Raw genomic sequence first — 25,149 nt, 5'->3', positions numbered from 1 at the left:
GTGACGTGGTATCGATGACGTCATGGTCGCGCGTGAGGGTAATGACGTGGCACCGCTGACGTCATGATCGTGAGCTCTCACTATATAGGATGAGCGGGATGACCGAAGCAGTGTTACAACCAGCAATCATGTCTGAAAACTGGGAGTTAGAACTGATACCCTTGGAGACAGCATCGCCACCCCTCTTGCCGGCATGGCAGTGTCAACAATGTCATGGCTGCCTCCCTGTTTACGCTAATGGGACTGATGACTATCGTTGTACCTTCCAATGTGTGTACTGTGGCACTGTCTTGAAGGACACTTATATTCGCCGATTGACCCATGGGAGCAAGTGCCCCGTCAAGACAAAGATGGCCATTCATCCCTGCCAATGTATGACCCCACTGTGGTCCCTGGAGTGAAGTACACTCCCGAAAAAACGGCCCTTTTCAGGGCCATCCATCTCTCTCAAAAGAAAGGTTCATTTCAATGCCAACAACAATAATAACAACACTAGGTTGACATTTTTTCAAACGTTTTATTTCCCCCGCTAACAAGAACACTTTGACAAAAAGAGACAGGATTAGGGGCGTCCCTGATCTTTTGTTTACAAACGGTATGAACTGTAACATTAGAACTGTAACATCAGAACTGTAACATCATCACATCAGAACGATAAGGTTGTGTCCTTTGGCAGGGGTGTGGATCATGGTCAGCGTTGTTGTTGTTGTCTGTCAGGCGTGCGGGTTGAAACCAACGTCTTACACGTTCTTCATTGACGAGGGTATCGTAGGGATCAAACTGTTCCATCACTTCGTCAAAAGACCATCCACGGGCACGATGAGCCAGTACATACAAACAGTACATCCCACAAGAGGCACTGAACCAGGGTTGAAGTGATTGATGATTCCACTGTTGTTGGAGCCATCCGGCGAAGGTCATGACATTTCGAAAGTCTGGATGCTGTTGATAGGGATGGAGTCCATAACTGTCAAAGTAGTCCATGGCACCTGGTACTGGACGATACACGCACACCCAGTGTTGTCCTGGGAGATGACTGGGGTCCGTGTTGACAATGTAGGCTTTAGGATAATGTCCCTCCTGCTGTTCACACAGCACGGTGGTGGCAAAGTGATCTCGGGCAAAGGTACCTTGGTAGAGGGGTCGCAGCAGGGGATCCTGTTGTACGTAGGCGTTCAAGTGTTTGGTCGTCAAGCCACTGTCGTCGTCGTCCATCCTTAGACCATCAGAGCGTTGCGGAACCGATCAATTTCCAAAACGCTTTCGTATTCCTCGTAGCAGACGAGCGTGACGGGGGCGTGGTAAGGGTTCTGCAAACTGAAGTTCAAGTCCCAACTTGCCCGTCTGTCGTGGGTAGTTATACCCTTCATCTGCGCCCAGATCCGCCGTCAGATCCACTACCCACACGGTGAATCCGTTCCTGAATTCGTCCAGGGTGAGGTTGCAGGGATGTTCTTGCCACAGGTGTCCCGTGTTGCGGAACAGGTTCATGTACAACTGTTTGAGCGAGGCACTGTTGTCCTGAAAGTCGCTTTTGATTTCGGTGCCATGCACTTCTTGCCCATTGAGTTTCAGCTTGAGACTGGTCACGTTGTTGTGCTTGAAATGGTAGGGGTTCTTTTCCTTGCTGCCGGCAAAAGCATCATTGTCCACCAATCCCAACACCACTCGTTTGGGCAGTTGGCCTCCAATCAGTTGATCTTTGTGGAAATCGCGTCCTCCTCCTGAAATGTCGTGGGCTGTGACTTGGACTCGGGTCAAAGGATATTTGGCCGTGACTCCTGGTGACATGTGTTTCACGTGTTGTTCCCGTATGGCAGGATCAATGTTGACTTGGCGCACGTAAAACTCGGCTTTGGTCAGTTCAAATCGGCACTCGACGTCTCCAGCACTCATCAAGTAGAAATCACTCGGGCTGCGAATCAGTTCTAGTTTCATGGGGACTCCATCCACCAGGTACCGGTCTTGGAGAAACAGGTCACAGTGGAGACGTCCTGTCAGTTCCACGTCTCGGGTGGGTAGAATGACCCCTCGTCGTGCGACAAGTCCTGCGTTGGCATTCTGGGCGCCAGCATTAAAGTGATCCATTTTTCCAGCTTCATCGGTGTACCATCCTGGACACTGGAGATGGGTCCCTTTGGCTGCCTTCCCATAACTCAGCAACGTTTCCAAATAGGCTCGGTAGGGATAGGTACCCATGGAAGGAGTAATTTCCAGTTGGTTGTGTCCCACTTGTACACGCACTTCACGAAAGAGGGAATGCATCATGTTGTTCACCGTGGACACGGCGAGTGCCCCATCGCCCTCATGAACTGCATTCGTACCATCTGTATTCTTGATTTTGAGGCAGATGCGGAGGTAACACTGGCTCAAATCGATGTAGGCATTGACAGGGTTAGCAATGTTAAATTGGAGGGGACCCGCGACCGAAGGGGGTGCCAGAGGGCTGTATCGAATCCACTGACCTTCTTGGACGGACGTCACCACAGGGGGGCACAGAAAAGAGATCCAGTTGGGCCTTGGAGCATTCACAGGCATCTCGGCGCATCATCTTGACCGCTGATCTGGACTACAGGTCTGCACAACAGGTCTTGACCCTACGGTGTCTGGTGTTGAACTGAACTCCTTTCTCATCGGGGTGGGTCTTTATCTCTTTCTCTCAAAACAAGGGTTTACGTTTCTTGGTGGATCCCACAGGCTGTTTCCGTTTTCGTTTGCGAGCGGGTGATCCTGGTGGTGGTAGCGGGTGCTGTCGCAAGGTGTCGAGTAAGGCTTGTTTCCCATAATGTTTCAAACTGTCCCCCACACTTCGGTGTCCTGAACTGATATCTTGCACCAATCCTGGCAACATCTTGACGCCTGATTTGAGAGCGGATTTTCCCACCGTCTTGAGGATGGAGAGTGCTGAACGTCCCAAGTTTCCCAAGATGTTACCGAAACCTCTCCCTCGTTGATGAATGCGTCCTCGGTACACGGTTAAGCTGCCTCCTCGCTGCTGTCCACCCAAACCGCTGCCGCTGTGGTATCTGATACACTGGTGGCCTACCATGTTGAGTCTCAGTACGTACCCAGGCGACGGGGACGATAATGAAGTGTCACGATGGCCTTCCCACTCTGGAATGGCACAAGACGTCCTACGTCATCCGTTAAATAGATTCGAATGGTATCCGTGGTTCCCTGACGCAATCCCATGTAGCGTAGGTGCTGAGGGGTTTTGATCACGACGCTGTCTTCCATCATCTGGCGCGACACGGGGACATACATCAGTAAGGGAGCCATGGTATCCCCGACGATTTGATCTTCCACCGCATCCGAGTAGACGTACACGGTATCAAAACCAGCCAGATGGTGTGCTTCCTTTACACCCACGACGAGAGGACGGTCAAACACAGCCACCTGGACAGGCTGAGCAGAGACTTGGCTTATTTCTTCTGCTTCGTCCACCATGGGCAGCTGTATGAATCCCAGCATACGTACTAAAGGAGCAGGCAACACCAATCGGGTGGTGTAGGCAGACTTGAAGGCATCGTGGCCAGGTAGGTTTGAGGTTCTGCAGGGGGAACCCGTCATGGCTCTGCACATGTCTTTCGGGGTGGGAGCATAAAAGTTGACATGCGTTTTGCCACGCATGTCAAATCGGAGGTCTTCTTTGGGGTAGTTCACGGTGACGGTGAAACGACCTCGATCATCTGCTAGGTATACTCCTCGAACATCTGCTGTATGCTTTTTCAACAGATGTGCACAGGTGCGTTGAAGCAAGATGTTCAGTCTCTGGACCAGTTGGCGGCTGGTATACGCTCCTTCTGGAATAATGACCTTTTCGCCGACGGCTTTGATGATGCCTGGGTTCTCTTCTGTCACGGTCGCATCCTGTGCTGTTGAACTGTAAGTCCGGGTCATGCGTTCCAAGTTCACATGAAGGACAAACCAGTTGAAGGGGTACGACACATTGTACCATGTCATGGGGAAATGAAGTTCACTGACGGCGACTTCCCACTCTTGGCGATTCACTTGAATGGGAAAGGGTAGTTTGACTTCGTAATGATTCACTCTGTTGTCGGGATGAACATCCATGGACGCATCGCTGGGTAAGGTCACGTAAAAGTCCCGCTTGGAAAACACAGACACCGACATCTTTCTCTCTCTCTCTCTTAGGGAACCAGGCTGGATACAGAGGGGGTTGGAGATGCAGTCGAGGAGGGAGGCAACGTGGATGATGACGACGACGACGACGACACCAACGTGGGTTGTGGGAGCAAGTACCCCAAGCTACTGGCCAACAAAGCTGTCCACAACTGTTTCTCACCGTTGTCCAATGCCAACTGAACCATGCTCATGATGACCACGCCATATATCAGAAACACTTGGGAGAAAAACACCACTTCACTTCGTGGCAAGTCCATGCCAAAGCAACACCAGCGTGGGGATGGCTTGCTGCCCTCCTTGCACCTTGAGATCGGTTCACTCTGCATGATGGTGGAGGCTCCACTGACGGTGGGAGACTTGAGGCCACGCTATTTAAAGACCAGATGAGCCGCAGGGATCCATGAATCAAAGCTGGCAGGGTATCCTGACCATCTCACCAACACTTCATCCTTTTTTTGACGATGTCGTCGTTTCAGGACCTGATCCACTGTGTACACATCATCCGTTTTCTGAATGGGTTGCAGTTCTTGCGGGTAAAAGGTGCCTTGCAGCACTTCTCCATGATCATCTTTCACTTGGTAGACAGGAGGAACACGCCCTTTCACCACCCGATCCACGGTGAACAGTTCGGTGGTCCAGTTGGGAAGGTACCCTTTGTCAAACGTGCCCTTGGTCTTGTTCAAACGGACACGGGTCCCGGGTAACAAGAGAGGGTACTTCTTCTTCTTCTTCTTTGTCTTCTTGAGTTGGTGCTGCTTCTGCTTCTTCTGTCGTTCCATGTGATCCAACACCCGAATTTCATCGTAGGGAGCGTTAGGACGTACATCCACGGGGCGTTGTCCAATCGTACGATGGACACGATGATTGTAGGAATGCATCAGTTGGGGTAATGCCTTCAGGTAGTGGCGTGTCCCTTGTTGGGTGAAATACCGCCACATACGGTTTTTCAACGTCCTTTGAAAACGTTCCACCACAGAGGCTTTGGTTTCTGGGTTTTGACTGGTGTAGAAATGAATACCCCGTTTCTTGAGGAAGGCTTGAAAAGGGCATTGACAAATTCAGTCCCTTTGTCTGTCTGTAACTGGGATGGCACACGTCCTTTGGCTTGTTTCAGGATCCGTTGAAAGGCCTCTATCAAAGTGGCACCGGTCTTGGCTTTCATGGCTGCACCCAAGCCATTTTGGAGAAAACATCGATGACACACAGCAAATACCGGTTGCCTTGGTTCTCTTTCTGATACGCAAGGAGATCGCTCAGATCGGCTTGCCACAATTCATCCACGCCACCCACACGGTAATGATCCCTGGGAAACGAGCGTCGGGCTGGTTTGTGCAAGGTGTACGTGTCCTGGGTTTTCAACCATTGGCGCACCTGGCGTTGGGTGGGCCTTGGCCCCGTTTTGCTTCCCCCCTTCCTGGGTCCCCCCTTCTTGGGTCCTGCTTTGGCTTGATGTCCTGCTTTGGCTTGATGTCCTGCTGCTTGCCACAAGGCAAGCCACCCTCCATAGCCTGCTGGGTGTTTGGGATCGTAATAGGTGTGGTGGAGCCATCGTGTCCATGCAGGTGACAAAGACGATGATGATGATGCTTTGCTGATGTTGTTGTTGTTTCTCTTTGGACGTCTCATGATGACACTGTCGTTGACATCACCCTCTGCTCCCTTTTATTAAAAGTGAATCCACTGACGAACCCGGTTGAGAGGGGAGGAGGGGGTCTCTACAGCTTTTTTCTTCTTCTGGGGTTCCAGAGGAAGGTTGGATGCAGGGGGTGTCAAAAACAAGTCAGCGGGTGGAGGGTGTGGACGCTTCACGGGGGTGTCAGGAGGCTGGGTGGATGACCCTTTGGTTTTCATCATCCAGGACCAACGTAGAGGGTTACCAATCAGTTCATGGGGTACATTGCTGGAAGCGAGATACTGACCCAGAATATTCCAACCCCGTGGAGGGCCTAATTTGGTACGTTGTCGAACAAGATCATTGATGAGATCCACCATGTGCGTCCCAGGCATGGGTTCCCCTTCCACCACGAATTGACCCGCCTCATTCCAACCCAAGTCGGGATGAGCACGAATACGGGCCATCAACTGCCTGGCCTTGGTCTGTAGCGTTTTGGGAACCGTTTGCACGACTTCATTCAGAATGGCTTCGACATCATCGGGTTCTGAAACAAAAAAGAACAAACAAACCATGAGCCACTGCTCTACGACCGGCTTCGCGGACTCCTTCTTAGGAAGGCGACCTCTACGCGGGACGAACACGAGTGTGACTCAGTAAGTAAACCGTACTTACGGTGAGGAGATCCAGTCCTGGGGGTGCCAACCCTGGGAGTGCCAACCCTGGGGGTGCCCGTGGCCTCTAAAGGTCGTGGTTTGACAGCGGCTTGGTCTTGAAACGCCAAGGTGTGTTGCAACAAGGTGTTATACTGCTGCTCTCGGTCCCTAAAAGGAACCGTGTCATCACGGACGAGGGTATCCATATCGTGAAGCGTGTGCACACGTTTCTGTTCCAACAGGTTGGACTTGAGCAAATGCCGTTGACGTTTTTCTTCTTGCAGACTTTGCCATACCTCTTCTGGGACCATCACCATCTTCCGTGCATGCTTCATCTTGGTGGTAGGACGGTGCAGATGCAACTAACCCCAATCTAGGATGTGTCCTCTATTTATGATCTTCCTTGAGGATCTTCCTTGAGGATCTTCCTTGAGGATCATCTACCCAACAGGCCAGACACCAAGGGACCCACCACCGATGCCAAGGCAGACAAGAGACCTAATCCCCTTCCTTTCTGCTGTAAAGTTGACGTTTCTTGGACACAGACACCTTCTTTTCATCAACGTATGCATCAGTGACCCATGCTTTTGTAAACGTTGACGTTGCTGTGTTGTCATAGGAATGTTGCCTCCATACAAATTCACCACGCATTCACAGATGGCTTGAATCAGTTCCGATGGGGCCTGTTTCAAAATAGCCTGTCGCATGGCTGGTGTCGCAGAAGGACTACACACATGACAGAGCGCTTCTTTGTGACGCTTCAAACGTGCCGACATGATGATGGTGTCGTCCCTGCAGCTGCTACCATTGAACTGACCAGGATGGGGGTGGGAGGCCTCTATTTATGGTAATGTCGCTGGAGGGAGTGGGGGTAATGCCGTTGTGGTCTTCTTCTTCTTTTGACTTCGTAACACCATCCGGGTCAAGGCTGCACCTGGGGCTGAGGGTGAAGTGACCCTTTTCTTCTTCTTCTTCTTGTTCTCTTGTCGGGTGGGTGACTTGCGACGCTGGGGTTGCTTAGGGGCACGGCGGCGACGGCGAGGTGCTGAGGGCTTCTGCTGTTTTTCCTGTAGGTAGGACTGCCAGTTCAGCAAGATACGGGTCAACACACCAGCCAACGTACCACTTCCACTGCGTTTCATCAGGTAACTCAGGCGTTCATCCATAGGTAGTCGTGGATTCGCAATCTTGGTCAGCATGTCTTGGTGTCTCAACAGCCAGGTCTTGTGCTGCGTCTTCAAAGGAACACGTCCTGCTCGCAGATTTCTCACGGCAATGACAAACCATTGCAACAGTCGATGACGTCCTTTGACAGCCACGCTCTCTGCCGAAGGGAGTCGTTTCTTCACGATGATGGGTTTGACTTTTCTGCGGGCGGGCATGCTTCTGTGGCTTCCTTTGCGTGGGGTGCCCGGGCTGGGGCGTTTAGCACCCGTGCGTTTCTTGCTGGTGCGTTTGGTGCTGGTGGTACGAGGTTGGGTCAAGGGTTGAAAGGGTTGGATCATGGTGGGAGAGAGGGGAGACGATGGGAATGAAGGGGGAGAGGCCGGAAAAGAAGAAGGGGGGAGAGAAGGCAGCAGGAGAGGCACGATACGTACTGACAGGGACAAACGTGTTCATGGTGGGTGCTGTGGGGTACAACTGCTTTAAGGAACGTCTTTGTTTGGAGGAGGAGGAGGAAGCAGAGGGAGGAGGAGCACTTAGACTTTCGTACAGTCGTTGCACACCTGACCGATGTTGTTCGGTGGGATCACGACCCAAGGTGGTCAGGAGTGTTTTATGGATCGGTTTAAACAACCCTGTGGCAACAGCACGTTTGCGGGGCTGGGTCTGTTTCCGTCTGTCTCCCATGGCAGCTCTGGGTCAACTGACCGTAGGGTAGACGATCATCTCTATTTATCACGACTTGGGAATGTAAAGGGTGGTGGGGTTACGAAAGAGATGGGACCGTACACGGTGCTCTTTGGCCGTGGTCGGTTTCAAGTCCAGAAACAAATAGGAATAAGGAGCCAAAGTGGCATCCTCATAGGCTTCCCGAAGGAAGGCCGTCTGTCCTGGAAAGATTTGTCTGGCCAAGTGATCCATTTGCGAGGCGTCCCTCGGGGTTTTTAAACAGCACCATGTAGTGGGCATTTAAACTAATGGTGCGATGATGAGGCGATGAAGCAAAGAGGTTTTGTGTCAAGTACAACACGGACGTGTTGCGATGATGACTTTTCTTGGTAAACCATCGCAGGACTTCGGCTTCTTCCTCTTTGGTATTGTCGCCCAGCAAATCATCAATGATCAACCAATGGGGCGTAGGCAAACCCTTCTCGGCCTTACCCCCAGACCCTGCAGGTAACTGCGTGTTGGCTTCCCCCCATGGTTTGCACAAACGTCAGGGGTATCCCTAACCTCGAAGTCAGAACTTCCAAGTCCTCATGCATGGGTTGCCATTCACTGTACACCCACACGATGCCCTGAGGTGGAAGATCTAGGATCCCCGGTTGAAACACATGTTCCATGAAGGCTTTGACAAACGATGTTTTACCTGACCCTGTAGGGCCTGCAATTAACATGGTAAAGGGATGACGTAACGTGAGTGGGGTGACCATGGCCTCCACCAGGTCTGAGTCTAACACTGTCCCTGATAGTGTCCCTGACATACTGACACATCGTCTTACCACCCCGCGGGTTGCACCGAAATGACCTCTAAGAGCTAAGATCCCTGAAGATATAGAAGACACAACCCTTTGAAATGGAATTCACATTTTATTGAGGAACAACATCAACATGGCAAACAGATCAACAATAATGATGCATTAACAGATCAACAACAACAGGTCATCCACAGATCACCACCAGTTCAGGTGATCCTCGGGATTGCAGGTCGAACACCGTAAAAAGTCCATTTGTCCGGGATGAAAATGATTTTCATCGTTAAACATGGGGATGTCGGCAAAGTCTCTGGCTCCTCCTCTGGAGCCGTCACTGAAGTCATCACCAGATCCGTCTCTGGAGCCCTCACTGAAGTCGTCTCTGGAGCCCTTCTGGAGTTGTCTGCTCTGCTTCCATGGTGATAGCCATCGGGAGTAGATCATACAAGTCTTGCAGATCTGGAGGTAACTCTGCCGGGGATCTCTTGGGGCTAGCAGGACTGATCCCTTGACCCTTCTCGCCTCCCACAAGTCAGTCATCTCCAACTGTTTCTTCGAGTCTGGGGTGCTTTGAGACTCTTAGGCTTTGGGGGTGCCTTCTTGGTGAGTGAGTGTGTCTTGGGAGGTGACGTCTTCTTGGTGACTGTCTTGGTGGGGCCTCCTTGTTTGACTTCTTCTTCTGTTTCTTTGGAGAAGTCGTGGCCAGGGTCCCCTGGGGAGGTGACGTCATCTTGGTGGGTGCCTTGGGAAGGGGTGGGATGGAGGCCTTCTTCTTCTTCTTTGGAGAAGTCTTGGCAGGCGTGGTCTTGGGAGGTATTCTTTTTCGAGGCACGGGCTTGGGCGTCATGTCGGTGACCTCTGGATCATTGGAGAACAAAGGTAGAGTGCAGGTGGCATATCGAAGACTATAGCTGGGTGGGTGAGGCCAGAGTTTCACCTGGAGTTTGGCCAGCAGCTTGCTGTACAGCACACCATGGTCATAGGTCATAGGACGTCCATTCCTCAACTTGAACACGATGTGGAACAGCTTGTTGAGGAAGGTCTCCCCTGCATTTTCCTTGGCATAAGCATCGTTGATACCGATGAGGATCAAGCGAACAGAGTTGTTGGCGCTGTCGGAGAGGATACGCAAGTGGTCTTGGTGATACGCCATCCAGTAATAGTCTTCCTCAGTCAACTCACAGAAGCGACCCATCATGCCATACAGTGTTTCTCTTTTCGGCTGAATATCTGCCAGCTTGCGGATGATCGACGGCAACTTTTGTTCCATCACACGCAGCCGGTCCTGGAGATCCATGTAGTTGGTCTTGTATAACTGGCTTTGAGTCATCATGGTGTTGTGGAGATGGGCCATGTCAGAAGCAAGGTCCTTTGCCTGCGAAGCCAAGTTGACGAAGGAAGAAGGGAGGTTGCCTGGAGATGCCATCTTCAACGACTGAGCTGATGCAACTGATGACCCGCTCAATCGATCCTGCGTTTTTATAGGCAACACCAGCAGCGCGAGCTATGACGTCACTTCAAATGACGTCACTTCAAATGACGTCACGATCGTGTTGTTTCTGGATGGCCTCTTGCACTGCTTTTCTGAACTGTTCTATAAAGTGTCTCTCTTCTAGATAGGTGGCAAGCACAAAGAGCAGCGTGAACAGCATGATGACGAATCACGATGGGGTCAGAGTCTTTTTATAGAGATACACAGGATGACGTCACGTGGCGGCATGGATGACGTGCATGCATGGATGACGTCATTGGAGTTTGCCCATGGATGACGTCACTCACAACAACAACAGCGTGTCACGAAGATGCATGAGCTTTTCCCCAACTTGTTTTTCCCCGACCATGTCCAGGGTTTGTCAATATTCGGATGAGATACACCCATTCCTATTCCCCATCTTTGATCGTAGGGGCTAGCTTCAGCTAACGACTTTGGGTAGGATTGAATCAATCTCTGTTTCAAGTCCTTGTTCTGGGAAAATTTAGCCGTGATCGCCTTGGTCATCACCTCAAGACTGACCGTGTCCCACACTGTTTGAGTGAAGCCTTTCACACATCGCCCCAGACGTTTTTGCTTTGCTGGAACAGTCTCGTGCAGAATACGCGTCGCACTGTCGTCATCTCCAAAGTACATGGCTTTAGAGTACATGTAACACTGTTCAACACAATTAAATGTAACGCCATCCAAGGTAAACACAGCTGGATGAAAGTTGCTGAACGGTGACTGGATTCCATAGAAGAATAGCCAGGGGACTGTCACTTGTGACTGTGCCTTGTCCGTGGGAGTCTTGAGACCCAGCAAGGTCATGGCTTCTGTTTCTTCACATTCCTCCAAAGCTTTGCAGAAGAGGGAGTAAGCTTGGGGTCCACGTCGGGGAAGCATGTCTAACAATTCTCTGACACGGTCAAAGGAGGTCCGAGGTTTTTCGATAATCTCTGCCTTCATGAGGATGGTCAGGACTTTAAACGTCATCAGTTTGTCCACCACGGCTTCGACCTGCTTGATAGCGAGCACGAGACCACAACGATTCTCCCTAAGCCTATCGCGGTGAACGGATTCCATCCTTCTCTTTTCTTAGACAACAGAATCTGTAATGACTCTGACAGAAACGTCTCTTTATATATACACGCAGGGTCGTGATGACGTCATAGGGTGTGTGACGTCAAACTAGAAAGAAAAAAATTGTCGTTAGCAGAGCGTGGTTTCGATCCACGGGCCTCTGGGTGATGAGCCCAGCACGCTTCCACTGCGCCACTCTGCTCTCCCTTCTCTTCCCTTTTTGTGACAGTACCTATGACATGATAAACGTGACCATGGCCTCCACCAGGTCTGAGTCTAAGAACAGGGTACAACAGGGTTGCGGGTGACCATGGACTCCACCAGGTCTGGCCCTGAAGAGAGAGACGACATAACACAAGAGTACAATACAATTACAATTTATTGAATGATAGAACAACAAATGAACAAGGCAATCACATTTTATGGATTAAACATCAATACATCAGAGCATGTCTGCATCAAAAGTCCATGGGAGGGATGGGTTCACTCTTTATAACCATAGGGGAGAGTTTCCCTGGGGACGCCTTGGGGGTCGTACTGCACTCGGCGTTTGGTGTAGACCAAGCGATAAGTTTTGGTGGTGTCCTTGGACAGCAACACGTTGCCCTGACGAAGTCCTCCGCGAATGATGCGGTGTGGGTACGGGACCGTGATGTTGGCTTGATCCCTCTGACAGACGAGGTTCTTCATGCTGTCAAAGTGGACATGTTGACTCGCCCTGTGATTTAAAGTAAATCCTCGGACCTTGCTGATGCCCACACTGCCGTCAGATTGAGGATGGCGCAGCTTGTAGCCATAATTCTTGGGTCCTGCCGAGACAAAGGTTTGAATGCTGTTGCCCCTCCCAGTTCATCAGTCAGCTCCCCAAGGTATCTCCCAGTGGCGGGTTGTAACTTCGTGGACGGTGAATGTAAATGATACTGTCCGTATCAAAATAGAGGACACGTCGATCCAACGGTTGCAAATAAGAATACAACTTGAGACGGGCTTGTGCTGTCACCCAGGCTGCAATGGCCACATTGTGGGCTGGATGAGGGTCGTGAAAGTCTGCCTGAGGTTCGTGAGTGACACAGATGAGGTCTTCATTGATGATGTTAATGTCTTTCACCACACGGCACTCATCCCGGAGGAGGGCAAAGTACCTCTCAGGGGAACTGATATATTCCGTCTTGGCAAACCCAACGCGTTGACCAAACTTGCCCCAGTGATTGTTCAGGCAGGCCTTGGCTAAGGCACGTAGTCCTGGGTTTTTGTGAATGCGAGCAGGATCCAAGGTGACTCCCTCTTTCTGCTGTATCTCGTGGATGTAGGCGCTTGGGTCTGGACAACCTTCGGGGTAGCCACTGGCCTCTTGCTTGATCTTGAAGAAATTGTTGACATACTTGGCAAACAGTCCTCCCTCTTGGGTGTCAGGGTCGTAGATGGCAAGCGTGTCAAAGTGCCAAGCCTCAAAGATGTGAAGCACTTGATAGCCGCACTTTTCAACAGCAAACTGAAGCTCTTTGCTGACGTAGGTACCGATCCATGCCCGGTCTTCATCCCCGTGGGGGCAGGGAGCATCCAACTGCTCTTCAGCACACGTACGGCACAGTGGAAAGAGCAGTTTGCCTTGACACTTGTAAGGAAGAACAGGATGATAGAGGTCGGTGGGTGGCAAGACTCGGCACTGGATCAGGCCGTGGAGCTCAAACAAGTCAGACACGGGAGGATGATCTTTGATCTCGGGTGTCCCACGGAAAAGTACCATACTTGCAGATGTAAGGGTACAGCGAAAGCAAACGTCCACATATTTGATTTCTTCGTCTTCTTTGGCTTCGTAGTACAGTTTGGTGGCGTTGGTACGACCTCCAAAGAAAGCATCTCTAGGATTCAACGGGTCAGGCATGTAGGCATGGGGTCCTTGCAGGGTAGTCAGGAAGGCTCTCAGATCACCGTTGTCTTTCTGTTGTTTCAGAAATTCGCATTCCCAGAGGGTCACCACTTGGTCGATGTCGGGATGCTGGCGTAACACACCCAGGCGGTATCTTGTATGATGGTATCGTTCCCAAGGGGTGGTACCCAAGCTAGCATGGCGTTCACATCGGCTCGTCTTGTAACAACGAGTACAGCCATGCCAGAAACAGCCCAAGTATTCGTACACGGTGCGTGTCTTGGCGTCGTAGCCATCTGCCATGTAACGACTTCCGTCAGCACAGTCAAAACCTACTTCTCCACCATTCCGAGCATGTTGAATGTGGACCCCAGGGTGTTGATGCATGACCCAGTTGAGCCAGTGGAGACACTGAAGAGAGTAGCGACGCTGGGGACGATAACCTTGAGTAGGTAGGATGGCGATGGTGCGGGGTTCCAAAAAACTGTTTTCGGAAGGTGAGCATACAAGCCATGGGTAGAGTCACCGCTTCATAGAAAGGGTCCACGTTGTTCTGTTGGATGAATATGTTGCGAAATGCAGCACAACCTCGACGCAAAATGTCCACATCACTCTGACAGTAGGTCAACAATTCCTCATCCAGATCAAACACAGTCCCTTCAGCCACCCGTGCATCGTACCAGGCCAAGAAAGCTTTGCGTTCGGCAGAAAACATACTGTCAGGATCGTAGGTAGACACGGGAGGATAAGGGCCCACATAGCCTTGGTGAGCTTCGGTGTTGAAGAAGTGAGGGAAGTAGCCTTTCTTGAGTTCCGTCAATGCAAACGTTTTCGGAAACTGCTTCAGAGCCATCGTGAGGAAGTTGAGTGAATCCTTGAAAACGAGGCGTCCCACGGTCATTTGCAAGATGTGATTCCCTCGAAGTGTGACCTGGGGTGCTTTCACGAGATGTTGATGGAAGTACTGTTGGAGCAAGTGTCCATCATACCCTCGGTAGTTGTGAGCAATGACCAACACGTCGTCATCATCAATGGTAGGGGAAATGTCGTCTTCGTCGTCTTGTTCTTTGTCGTTGTTGTCTTGTTCTACATCATCATCATCATCATTGGGTTCTGGTGATACCAGTTTGGGTTGTTTCGAGGCACGGCCTGACGGCTGCTGTTGGGATGCCTTACGTTTCTTCTTCTGCTTCTCTTTCTTTTCCGCCAGACGCATCAGCCAGTCGCCCATGTCCTTCAAGGTCGTAGATCCCCGAAACACTTTGATGCGGCTAGGCCCTTCTCCTTCCTTACGCCAGGGGCACTTGTCACACAACTGATCCGAAGCCTCGGAAATACATTTTCCACATCCCAGATGCACCACACACAAGTTGGGAACATGAGTCCCTTGATCTTGAGTACATTCAAAGTCATAGAAGATGAACTGACGCTGTTGCCGTTCTTTGTCTTCATCCATTTTTTCACCGTCTTCATTTTGTTTCGGTGGTTCGATGACGGACATGTAACACTGGTGGTTGGGTTTCAAGGGTTCTTTGCAGATCTTGCAGTCCCGATTCGTGCCACACTGGTGGTTGGCCATGCCCTGGATTTTTCTCACGTTGACTTTGGCATAGCAACGATGACACGTGTGGATGGTGGAGCAGGTGCTGGGATGGTTGGCGAAGGCCGTCCGATGGCGTTCAAAGCAGGTAGGGTTTCGGAACCATCCGCCACATTGGAGACAGGAGAGCCCTTCACTGACCACGTCGCCACAGTATCCAAGACATTGGCACCAGTAACATCGAAATTCTCGGGTGCAACGATGATCTTCAGAAGTGTTGTAGCCTTGGTCACACGTTTCACAGTAGTAGACACGACCTGTAAAAGCAGGCATGGAGGTAATGACATCGTAATGGTGATGGTGATGATACAAGTGAAGGATCTTGGTGGGTTGAGGCACTTCACTCTTGTACAGGAGTCGATTCAACACATCTTGGGAGTAGACTTTGAGCTGATAGTAAGGGGCCAAACGTTGACTGAACAACTCCCACGTGGCACGCCCTGTACAAGGACCTTCGGGGATCTTGAGTTGACGAAACAAGCCCTTGGCAGCCTTCAGTTGAACTGGAATACGTTTGTCACACAGGTATTTCCATTGCTTCGTCCATTCTTTGGTCACAGGATCGGGTTTGTGTGCGTGGTGACTGGCCACAACCAGGGCACGGGCAAAGCAGAGCTGATCCTCATTCTTGATTTGAACGATGCATTGTTTCTTTTCCAGGAAGGCGTTTAAGCCAACGAGGTGCCTTGGTCGGCCGTGTCCCTCACCGATACGATCAGGATCCTCTACATGCAGTAAGAAAATGTCCATGGTGTCATCGATATGTAAGTCGTGGTTGCTTTGTTGTACTTTTTCCACTTGGGCCATGATGTGTTCCCCCTGGAGGTCCTCCATGCGCTGAAATGGCATTCGGATGTCTGAATCCAGGGCGGGGTGTTCCAGGGCCAATCCCACGCGATCACCATCCTGGCCACCCACATCGTCTCTCAAATCTGCTAACACGGCATCAAACTGTTCTCTGAAAACGACGGGAAGGTCTTCAGGCTGTTGACGCTGCAGCCAAACAGGGTTGAACTTCAGGTGGTAGCGCTGGGTACCAGTCCTGAATTTCTTGGTTGTTCTTTGGGTCGTCCGCTCCAACTCGTAGGGCACAGGCTCCTCTTCAAGTTCATCTTCGTTCATTCGTGGTGACGACATGGTGAGAACTGGTCAGAGCCACGCTGAGCCTGGTTTATATACATCACGTCACCCTATGACGTCACAATAGGTCGTGCCAGTGCGCACCATGAGCTCATGTGTTATTTATAGGAATGATGTCATACTCCATGACGTCACACTAGCCTGTTGAGTCAGGAGGAGAGTGGTGCGAACCGGATGCAACCGGTGCGAACCGGATGCGTCAAAGTGACGTCATCAACCCACAACTATATAAATTCGAGGTTTTCCAGCTCTCCTCATCAGTTGCTCACTGAAACTGGAAGCATGCAGTCGTCTCCTGCCTCCGCCTCCGCCTCCTTCCGTTGCCGCCTGTGCGAAACAGATGACCACAGTTATCTACACTGTCCCAAGGTTACCTGTGCCGAGTGTGGTGCTCAAGGTCATCGCTATTACGTATGTCCCAAGAAGACCAAGGACAACAACACGCACGATAACAACACCTGCTACAACTGTGGAAAAACGAAGGTCATCTCAGTTACGCCTGGGGCCGGATTCACTAAACTTCTTAGAATTTTCTTAAGCCTTAAGAATTCTTAAGTCTGGAAAGAATTCTTAGTTTCCATAGCAACCTATATAAAACTAAGATTTTTGCTTAAGCAATATTCATCAAACTTCTTAGTGCTTAAGATTTTTTCTTAACTTAAGAATCATCCATAGGTTACTTAAGCACTAAGAATTTTCTTAAAGTAAACAAAGATGGCCGCCCATGCAATCATCGATAGAACCAACATTTTAGAAAAATACACAGAAACAGAGTTGACACGAAGATTTAGATTATCAAAAGATGGTATACAATTTGTAGTAAGTCTCATTTCCAATGAAATTTCACCTCTCACTCAAAGAAGTCATCCTTTATCAGCTACTGACAAAGTTCTACTGACGCTGCGTTACTTTGCCACGGGCAAAATGCAGCTGTGTAATGCAGACCACATTGGTGTTTCACAGTCTTCAGTGAGTAGGGCCATTAACCAAACAATAACTGCACTGTCTGCCCCTGCCATTGTTCGACAGTTCGTTTCGTTTCCCACCAGTCCGACTGAAATCCGACGAAACCAACTTGGTTTCTATGGCATCGCTAATTTTCCCGGAGTGGTTGGGGTTATAGATGGCACCCACATTCAGATTATGGCACCATCCCAGCACGAACCTGCTTATGTGAACAGAAAGCAGTACCACAGCATCAATACTCAAGTTGTCTTTGACCACAGTTCACATATCATTGATATTGTTGCGAAATGGCCGGGGGTCCACTCATGACTCGCGCATACTGACCGAGAGCGGCGTTTGTGTTTTGTTCTCTCGCCACCTGATGCCTGCCCGCTGCCACTTGCTTGGAGACAGTGGATATCCATGTAGAGACTGGCTCCTCACTCCTTATCTTCAGCCAAATCCCGGCTCTCAGACATCATACAACAGGTAAATCGAATCTTGCAAACGACATGACTTTTGGTTAGTCAATTAGAGTTATGCCCCCTGTCAAATATGACTATAAAAGTGTAACTGGGTTGAATTAAAAAAATTGATGTTTTTCTTTCCTGGAACAATCTACAATCCTAGAATACATCAAGAACTTTCTGACAAATACGTAACGAAATGACAGTACACATAAAAGCATGCTTTAGGGCTGAATAGATTATTTATCTACATCTATATCATGTTATTTATTTACATGCCAGTCAAAATGGCAAAATATGTTATTGCAGATTTTAAAATAATCTTCTTAACGTTTGATTTTTGACAGAGCTCATAAGAGGACTCGCAGCATAGTGGAGAGGGGAATAGGGCAACTCAAGCGGCGTTTTCATGTGTTGCATGGAGAAGTTAGATTAACCCCAGAAAAAACATGCAAGGTAAATGCCAGTATAAAATAATAAATGTGGAAGAGTTATTCATCTGTGTAAAACCAATGTTATTTGTAATTAAACTGTGCTTTATTACTTAACTGTTAATTATATATGCAATACTAACAGGTTTAATGCAATATAAGATGAGAATAATATGCTAAAAAAGTAAATTCATAAACATGTTCACAAGTAGAAAATAATCTTATATAACATTTATATTTGATGTATGTTTATGATTCTTAAAATGTATTTGAAGCATGTCTTGTATGTGTGTGTGCTTCCATGCATGTGTATGTATGTTAAGTGTTAATATATATGTTTTTAAACACTCCATTTATATCTTCTTAAAATCATCCATTAAAATGGATTGAAATTATTCAAACAAAAACATCTGACGCCAAATAAAGATTCTTGTTATATCTAAGAACTGTTTCCTAAAAATATGGTCCATTTGGATGTCGGTGTTGTTTTAATATATTGTTCATCATCAGCAGAAATTAACTCGTAGAAATGACAACAGATAAAGCATGTTCAGAATGATGGTCTTCCAGCGAAACATGTACAAATATATTAGAAGTAATATACAGAAATGAGAAACAAGATATCTTACCGGTATGTGGCCCCACACAACACTATTCACAAAATAATAACAAGATAACAATTTGAAATGAAAAGAACTTTTATTTACATATAATTATTTTTCACAACAGGTGATCACATGTTGTGCAGTTTTGCACAACATATGCAAGTTAAGAAACATCCCTTGCCTGATGGTGAATCGATTGACCCAGATGACGGCGACCAACCACAGATTGTGCCACAGTTGTCTGGACATAACCTGATTTACAGGGATCACTTTGCCAACACTCACTTCTAGGGTAAGGCAAATTATTGGATATTTTCATCAACATGACAGTAAAAGATTTAGTACCAAATTAATTTAACTTTAATATAAACATCATTTAAAACTCACAAAGAATGTAATAGATGTTTTCATTCTGTGGTTGCTATATGTCCACATTCATCCAAAGACTTTAACATTAAATAAAATTGATGAGGTAATCTACAACTTGGAAGAGTTAAAAGTCTACACAAATATTAACCTGACCTTGACATATAAGTAAGTTGAAGAGGGAATCTGCCACATTCACCAAGAAAGGGTAAAGGGGAGTCAGGCCCAAAATACAAACATCATTAGATTTCAGTTACTGAGCATATTTTAAGTTGATCCTCTGCTCTGCATGATAGAGGGAATTTCCAACATTATATACAGTAATTGTGTTTGAATCTTTTAAAATATTAACAACAGACATATCATTATATATGTCAATAAGGTATTTGTTTCTAATATCAACATATAGTGCACATTCCAGCAAAATATGATATATGTCCTCAATAATATTGACATTATTCTTTTTACAGTGGCTACACAGCCTTAGATGTCTATCAGCATTAGCGTATCTTCCTGTTTCTATGGCAATTTTAAAATTTGAGCATCTAAATCTGGAATAGCATTCCTTACATGTAAAGGTAAATCACAACATAAGTACTTTTCAACATTCAAAAAATATTTGTGGGCTTTGTAGAGATAACATTTAGGTGAAGATTCCACAGAGGAGTACCATGACTCCTGTAAATTATCACATAACCTCTGTTTGAACATAGATATGAAAGCCTTTGAATCTGCAACATTGTGACTAAGCCAAGCATAACCCAATCCCAAACCAAATTGAAACAGTACCGTATATGTTTAACCTTACTAGCGCATGTACTTCTCCCACACTCATCGAGTGCCTTAAGCATCATGTGGATACCTACATTAGGCTTGAACCATGTTTAATGAAGTAGATTTGTTGACTTTAAGAAAATATTTGCAAGAACCATATTGTTACAAGTATTTTGGCCAGCTATTAAGAAATATGTACATTTTGAGAAGCATGAGTAGTCTTCTACTCTTCCATAAATTTCTTTAGTTTGTGTTCCATCATTTTCTTTTTTAGTTTAAGAACCTCAATTTCTAATTTCATCTTCTTATGATACAGTTCATCACATTCAAGGCATGGTTCAAGATTGGATCTCCTTGCTGGTGGAGCACATCTTCCACCACTTGCTGCTGCAGGGACTGTGTGTACGGCCTTGACAGTGGGAACTGCTGCATCACTCGGATTGCTTGGAGTAACCGCCACATCTGCCACATCTGCCACACTGGTGACCATTTCCAGGCACCCTCCCACTGCTGTCAGAGCCTGGATGTCTAAAAATGACATGGCATCACTGAAATGTAAATAAACTATAATCAGTTTTACTTGTTATCATGTATTCAATTATAAATATCAAACATTAAAGGCAGTAAAGGGATAAATGTTGGAAAGAGAGCTTTATAATCTTCTTGATATGTGATTTTTACATTTTGGATTTCATCAATAGTTTATTTTGGAAATAAAATTTGTTATCAATATTTGGAATGTAATGCAACCAATTTTATTGAAGGAATTATCTAATGACATACAGTAAAGCTGAATGTTTTGACAAACCTTGACTGAGTAGACTCATTTATCTGCAGTAGAGTTGAGTCCATTGAATCTGGTATTCCTGATATGGACACATTGTCCTTCCCAAGTATGTCCCACACGACTTCTGCTGTTTCAGTTAAAAGTGGACAAGGTGACGCCCACCACCTGCAATGTATAGATAATTTCATAATTACCCATGGCTTGAAACATAATCAGACGTAAGCGAAATTCATATTTTTCATGACGGTCTATTCAACTTATTTTGTCAGGGGATTTTTGGGGTGAATATATTTTGTTCAATTCAAGACCCTGTAAACAGCCTAATTTGCACACTGACCAATGTCATTTATCACTTGCACTTCTTTTGGTAAGCTCTAAATAATGTCACATACTAGTAAGTAATAATATGATCTGACATTGCCTATATAATCTATACTCATACATCATTCTCTCATTATTATTATTACCATTGTGGCAGACACCAGTTCTGAATAGTTTGTTGTGAATAGTATATATTGTAAATAACATATTATGATACATATGTATCACTGATTGCCATCTGTATCATTGGTGCCACAAAGTGATAATTAATTATTGTATTGAGAACATGTAATGTACTTTATAACAATGATCCATGTTCATTGTACATTTGTATACCTCATGTATAGTACCCATAAATATAGTTATCGCCCTTGATGAATTCTTTATGTAATCAAGACAATGATTTTATGCCTCATTAACAAATATATTATATGCGAATGTGAATGTGTAATTGTAAGGTACTCGTATGTGAAAGATGCATCATGTTTTATGATATTGCCTTATGTTATTGTTTTGTGTATTGCAGGGTGTCGTTACCTCTCTAACTGCAAATAAAACCTCACACCCATAGCCTGTGTTTGAACGTCATTCTTACCCATCACAACCCGGTTACACCATGACCATTTATTACTCAATTTATACTCCTTCAAAGTAATCACTTTTCATCACACACAGACTGTCCAAAATCAATAAGTATGGACCATAAATCTATATTTGAGCTCTTACCTGTAGATACAGCCCCTTTCTTATATGCTGCAATTTCAGACTTGGACTTCGACTGGGTATTATGCCACTTTTTCTCCACCTCGTCATTTGTCCTGACACATCCTGGGAAAAATGAAAAAACATTTCATGAAACAATTGAGGACACAAATATGAAATCAAATATTTTCATTTACATTAAATTCACATTTTAAAATTTATTATGTAATGGTACTGACAACCCAATTATGATATTAACAAAGGTTCAGTCTGAAGGTATGATATAGGGCCCACTTGGCCCACTAATATTAGTCACATTTCACAATATTAGTGCTATTTTCAACATACTATTGTTAATATTAACATGAAAACAGATAAATGTTGACTCTGTGTATGCCTCTGGTTGGAACTGAACCAACTCCACATAATGGACTGCCATTCAAAAGCTTTAAGGGAGTCAAAATAATGAACAATAAATCATAGGGGTCAGTGTTTGATTAAATAAAATAATGGTACACATGAGAAATATTCTGCAAACACAACAAAACAAATGGGTCATTTCTTCATGAAAAGTACTGCAGTACAATAAAATGATAATGTGTGAGTCTTTCACACTGGGTAAAATAAAATGATAATGTGTGAGTCTTTCACACTGGGTAAAATAAAATGAAAATGTGTGAGTCTTTCACACTGGGTAAAATAAAATGAAAATGTGTGAGTCTTTCACACTTGGGTAAAATAAAATGATACATGTGTGCTTACTTCGCACTTGGGTGAAATAGAATGTTTCATGTGTGATTCCTTCACATGAAAACCTGCGATAGAAATATCTTACCTGCCTTGATAAATACCTGAATATCAACCTATATTTCTGAGATAAATTTACAGAATTATCAACATGTCAAACCAACCCTAATTCACTGTTATCATTTTCATTGACATTTGACTAGATACAAAAAAACTGGCCCAAATACATTACTATTTCAATGAACATACTAAGCATGTCGGTTGTAGTATACTTGTAAGCTGTTACAACAGAAGATGTGTAACATTTGATTTCAGTATTTGTTACTTCAAATGATTATAATCAGTTGATATGCACAAACAATATGATGTTTGAATGCATAAATCCAATATCACTCGTCAAAGTTTTGATGGTAAGAGTTCCGCCCGTAACCCCCGCTTGAAATGTATTCTATTTATTAGGATTATTTCAAGGGTTTAGGGTAATGTTTGGGGTTGGATTTTAGGGTTTTAGGTTAGGTATAGCCTGTTTATAAAAAACATAGGCGGATATCCTCAGGCAAATAATGATTGGAAATAAATACGGGGGTTACGGGCGGAAATCCTTCCGTTTTGAGATTGGTGATCGAAAATAGCACATATGAACCATCTCGCTTTTAAACTTGCACTTACTTCAACGTTTAAATTCTTTACAAATCAATAAAAAATACATTAATTATTGTAGGAGGCAAATACTTTACAGTTACATATACAAGGTGATAACATTTTAAAGTGCACTCAAAATTTACGATCGTCACTTACCTGTGAAGGTGGCATTGATCTGCATAGTAATATGTGTCCAAATTTCCTTCTTTCGCGCAGATGTCACGCCCGGTCCAAACTTGCCGAGTAGCACAGCCTTGTTTTCCTCAACAAGGCGAGTTAAATACAAGGTCTGTTCGGCCGTCCAGTTGGGTTTTCTGACACTTTTCTTCTCCATTCTGATTGTTGTCGTCTGCGTAAGTTTTTTTCTATCTCCACGCGAGGAGAGTTCAACTATGCTATTAATAGATACGGGGATTTCCAATACGTCATCTAAGAATATTCTTAGCATAAATTTGTATCCCATAATCCCATGCGTTTCTCACTAAGAAAATTCTAAGAATTTTAAAATATCTCAGCTAAGATTTATGCTTAGTGGCTTGGTGGATTGCTACTTAAGATAAATTCTCAGCTAAGAATTCTTAAGGAAACTTAAGCATAAATCTAAGAAAATTCTAAGAAGTTTAGTGAATCCGGCCCCTGTCCACATCCCTGCCGTCACTGTGGTCAAGAGGACCATAAGAGTATAAACTGCTCTAACAAGGGCCAGAAACGTCCGGCATCCGCCCACCAGCCAAGTGAACCGCCAAAGAAAGTGAGTAAACGTGAAAGCCATCATTTACTGGCTCTACTCCATGACAAGGTCCTCCTCGTTCAAGATCGTATAGACACCATGTACTCTCTACTTCAACGCATCTTGGAGTTTGTCGAACCCATGGACGATTCCAGTAGCAGTGCCTCCAGTGCACCACCATCACCACCATAGATACCTCGGTGATCTCTCACCCACTCATACCAACGGCCCTTTTCAGGGCCACCCACCTGGCTCGAAAGAATGCTACATCCAATGTTGTTTTAACCACACACACACTAACACTTGTCTAGCCACGCCATCGTGTCCGCCTCACCCCCTCTCTCCCTCCTTCCCTCTCCTTTCCTCTCCTTCCCTTCCCTTCCCTCTCCGTCCCGTCCCGTCCGCCGCTCGTCCGTTCCGCCATCTTGAAACGCGTCTACACTCGCGAGATCCCGCGAGAATCCACGAGATCCCGCGAGATCTCACGCGATCCCACCGGATGGGTCGCCATCTTGAAACGCGTCCGCCATCTTGGCCGGGAGGTGACGTCATCGTCATGTGCGCACCCACCGGAACCGGTCGTGACGTCATCGCGATGCGTGCGCACCCACCGGAACCGGAAGCACCGGAACCGGAACACGAGTGATCTCCCCTGATGGCGGCACATCCGGTCACCGTGGGTCGCCATCTTGATCCAAGATGGCGGCGCCCATGGGGACCGGATGTGCCGCCATCTTGAAAAACACGCCAGGGTGACCCTGTTGACTACTAACAAATGTTCTAAAAACCCTTTTCTATATGTTGGTGTACGTATACCTTTCTAAAAACCTGTATTCTGTGGATTACAAATTTATCAATTCATTACATTTACGACGAAAAGGAAGATACAAAATGCCAAGATTGAATGGTACTGTTCGAAATAAAGCCATAGGACGTTTGGAAGCAAGGTAGTCCCAGACTGCAAGACACTTCACCACAGCACCATATCTCGGTTATGGCATCGATATACCCGCTTCAATTCGACCAAAATCGTTCCAGAGGTGGAAGACCAAGAATGGCCACTCCTACTCAGGATCGATTCATCCGGGTGTTTCACCTGCGTCACCGATTTACTACAGCAACGGACACTTCAGGATAGTTGGCTGGTCTTCGAAGGTTTTCTGACCAAACCATTAGAAATCGTCTGAAAGGTGGGAATTCGAGCATATGGACCAAAACTTGGACTTGTCTTGACACGACTACACCGATAACGACGTGTGCATTGATGCAAAACTGTACAAGCATGGACTCTGGGGAACTGGAGACGCGTTTGGTTCAGCGGTGAATCGCGTTTCCTCCTGCAACTACGGGATGGGAGACAACGACACGAACGTTTTGCGCCGAACTGGTGGTGGACACCACGAGAGGTGGACAGA

At 46.6% G+C, this 25,149-nt stretch overlaps 2 protein-coding genes and 1 long non-coding RNA gene across 4 annotated transcripts; 1 reads left to right on the top strand and 2 right to left on the bottom strand.

Annotated features, from left to right (window-relative positions):
• The first annotated feature begins 18,857 nt into the window (after positions 1-18,857).
• LOC124269237 lies at positions 18,858-20,288 on the top strand. The gene is made up of 2 exons (XR_006896466.1): positions 18,858-18,957; positions 20,122-20,288. It is a non-coding gene; the product is annotated as an uncharacterized LOC124269237 (long non-coding RNA).
• On the bottom strand, positions 18,951-20,743 carry LOC124269236. 2 transcript variants are annotated; one of them, XM_046704254.1, is made up of 2 exons: positions 20,614-20,743; positions 18,951-20,353 (listed from the first exon to the last, which is right to left on the bottom strand). In XM_046704254.1, exons 1-2 carry the CDS (start codon positions 20,655-20,657, stop codon positions 20,029-20,031), a joined length of 369 nt encoding a protein of 122 aa, XP_046560210.1. In that variant the 5' UTR covers positions 20,658-20,743; the 3' UTR covers positions 18,951-20,028. The 2 variants fall into 2 exon arrangements, with proteins under 2 accessions (XP_046560210.1, XP_046560211.1); XM_046704255.1 differs by having other exon boundaries at positions 18,951-20,333.
• Positions 20,744-21,273: 530 nt separating this feature from the next.
• Positions 21,274-23,634, bottom strand: LOC124269256. Its single transcript, XM_046704267.1, has 2 exons — positions 23,161-23,634; positions 21,274-21,741 (listed from the first exon to the last, which is right to left on the bottom strand). Exons 1-2 carry the CDS (start codon positions 23,465-23,467, stop codon positions 21,569-21,571), a joined length of 480 nt encoding a protein of 159 aa, XP_046560223.1. The 5' UTR covers positions 23,468-23,634; the 3' UTR covers positions 21,274-21,568.
• Positions 23,635-25,149: the final 1,515 nt, after the last annotated feature.

This window comes from Haliotis rubra, unplaced genomic scaffold, assembly GCF_003918875.1.
Source record: "Haliotis rubra isolate DU_JTF1 unplaced genomic scaffold, ASM391887v1 Scf143, whole genome shotgun sequence".
NCBI lineage: Eukaryota > Metazoa > Mollusca > Gastropoda > Lepetellida > Haliotidae > Haliotis > Haliotis rubra.
The sequence above is the reverse complement of the archived record's forward strand: the minus strand, read 5'-3'. Positions and strand labels throughout refer to the sequence as shown.

Coding starts and splice junctions, on each gene's coding strand:
- LOC124269236 (XM_046704254.1), bottom strand. CDS start 20,657: ATGGACTCAACTCTACTGCAGATAAATGAGTCTACTCAGTCAAG. Junction 20,354..20,613: donor AATGAGTCTACTCAGTCAAG/GTTTGTCAAAAC, acceptor TTTACATTTCAG/TGATGCCATGTCATTTTTAG.
- LOC124269256 (XM_046704267.1), bottom strand. CDS start 23,467: ATGGGATACAAATTTATGCTAAGAATATTCTTAGATGACGTATTGGAA. Junction 21,742..23,160: donor GATCAATGCCACCTTCACAG/GTAAGTGACGAT, acceptor CATTTTTCCCAG/GATGTGTCAGGACAAATGAC.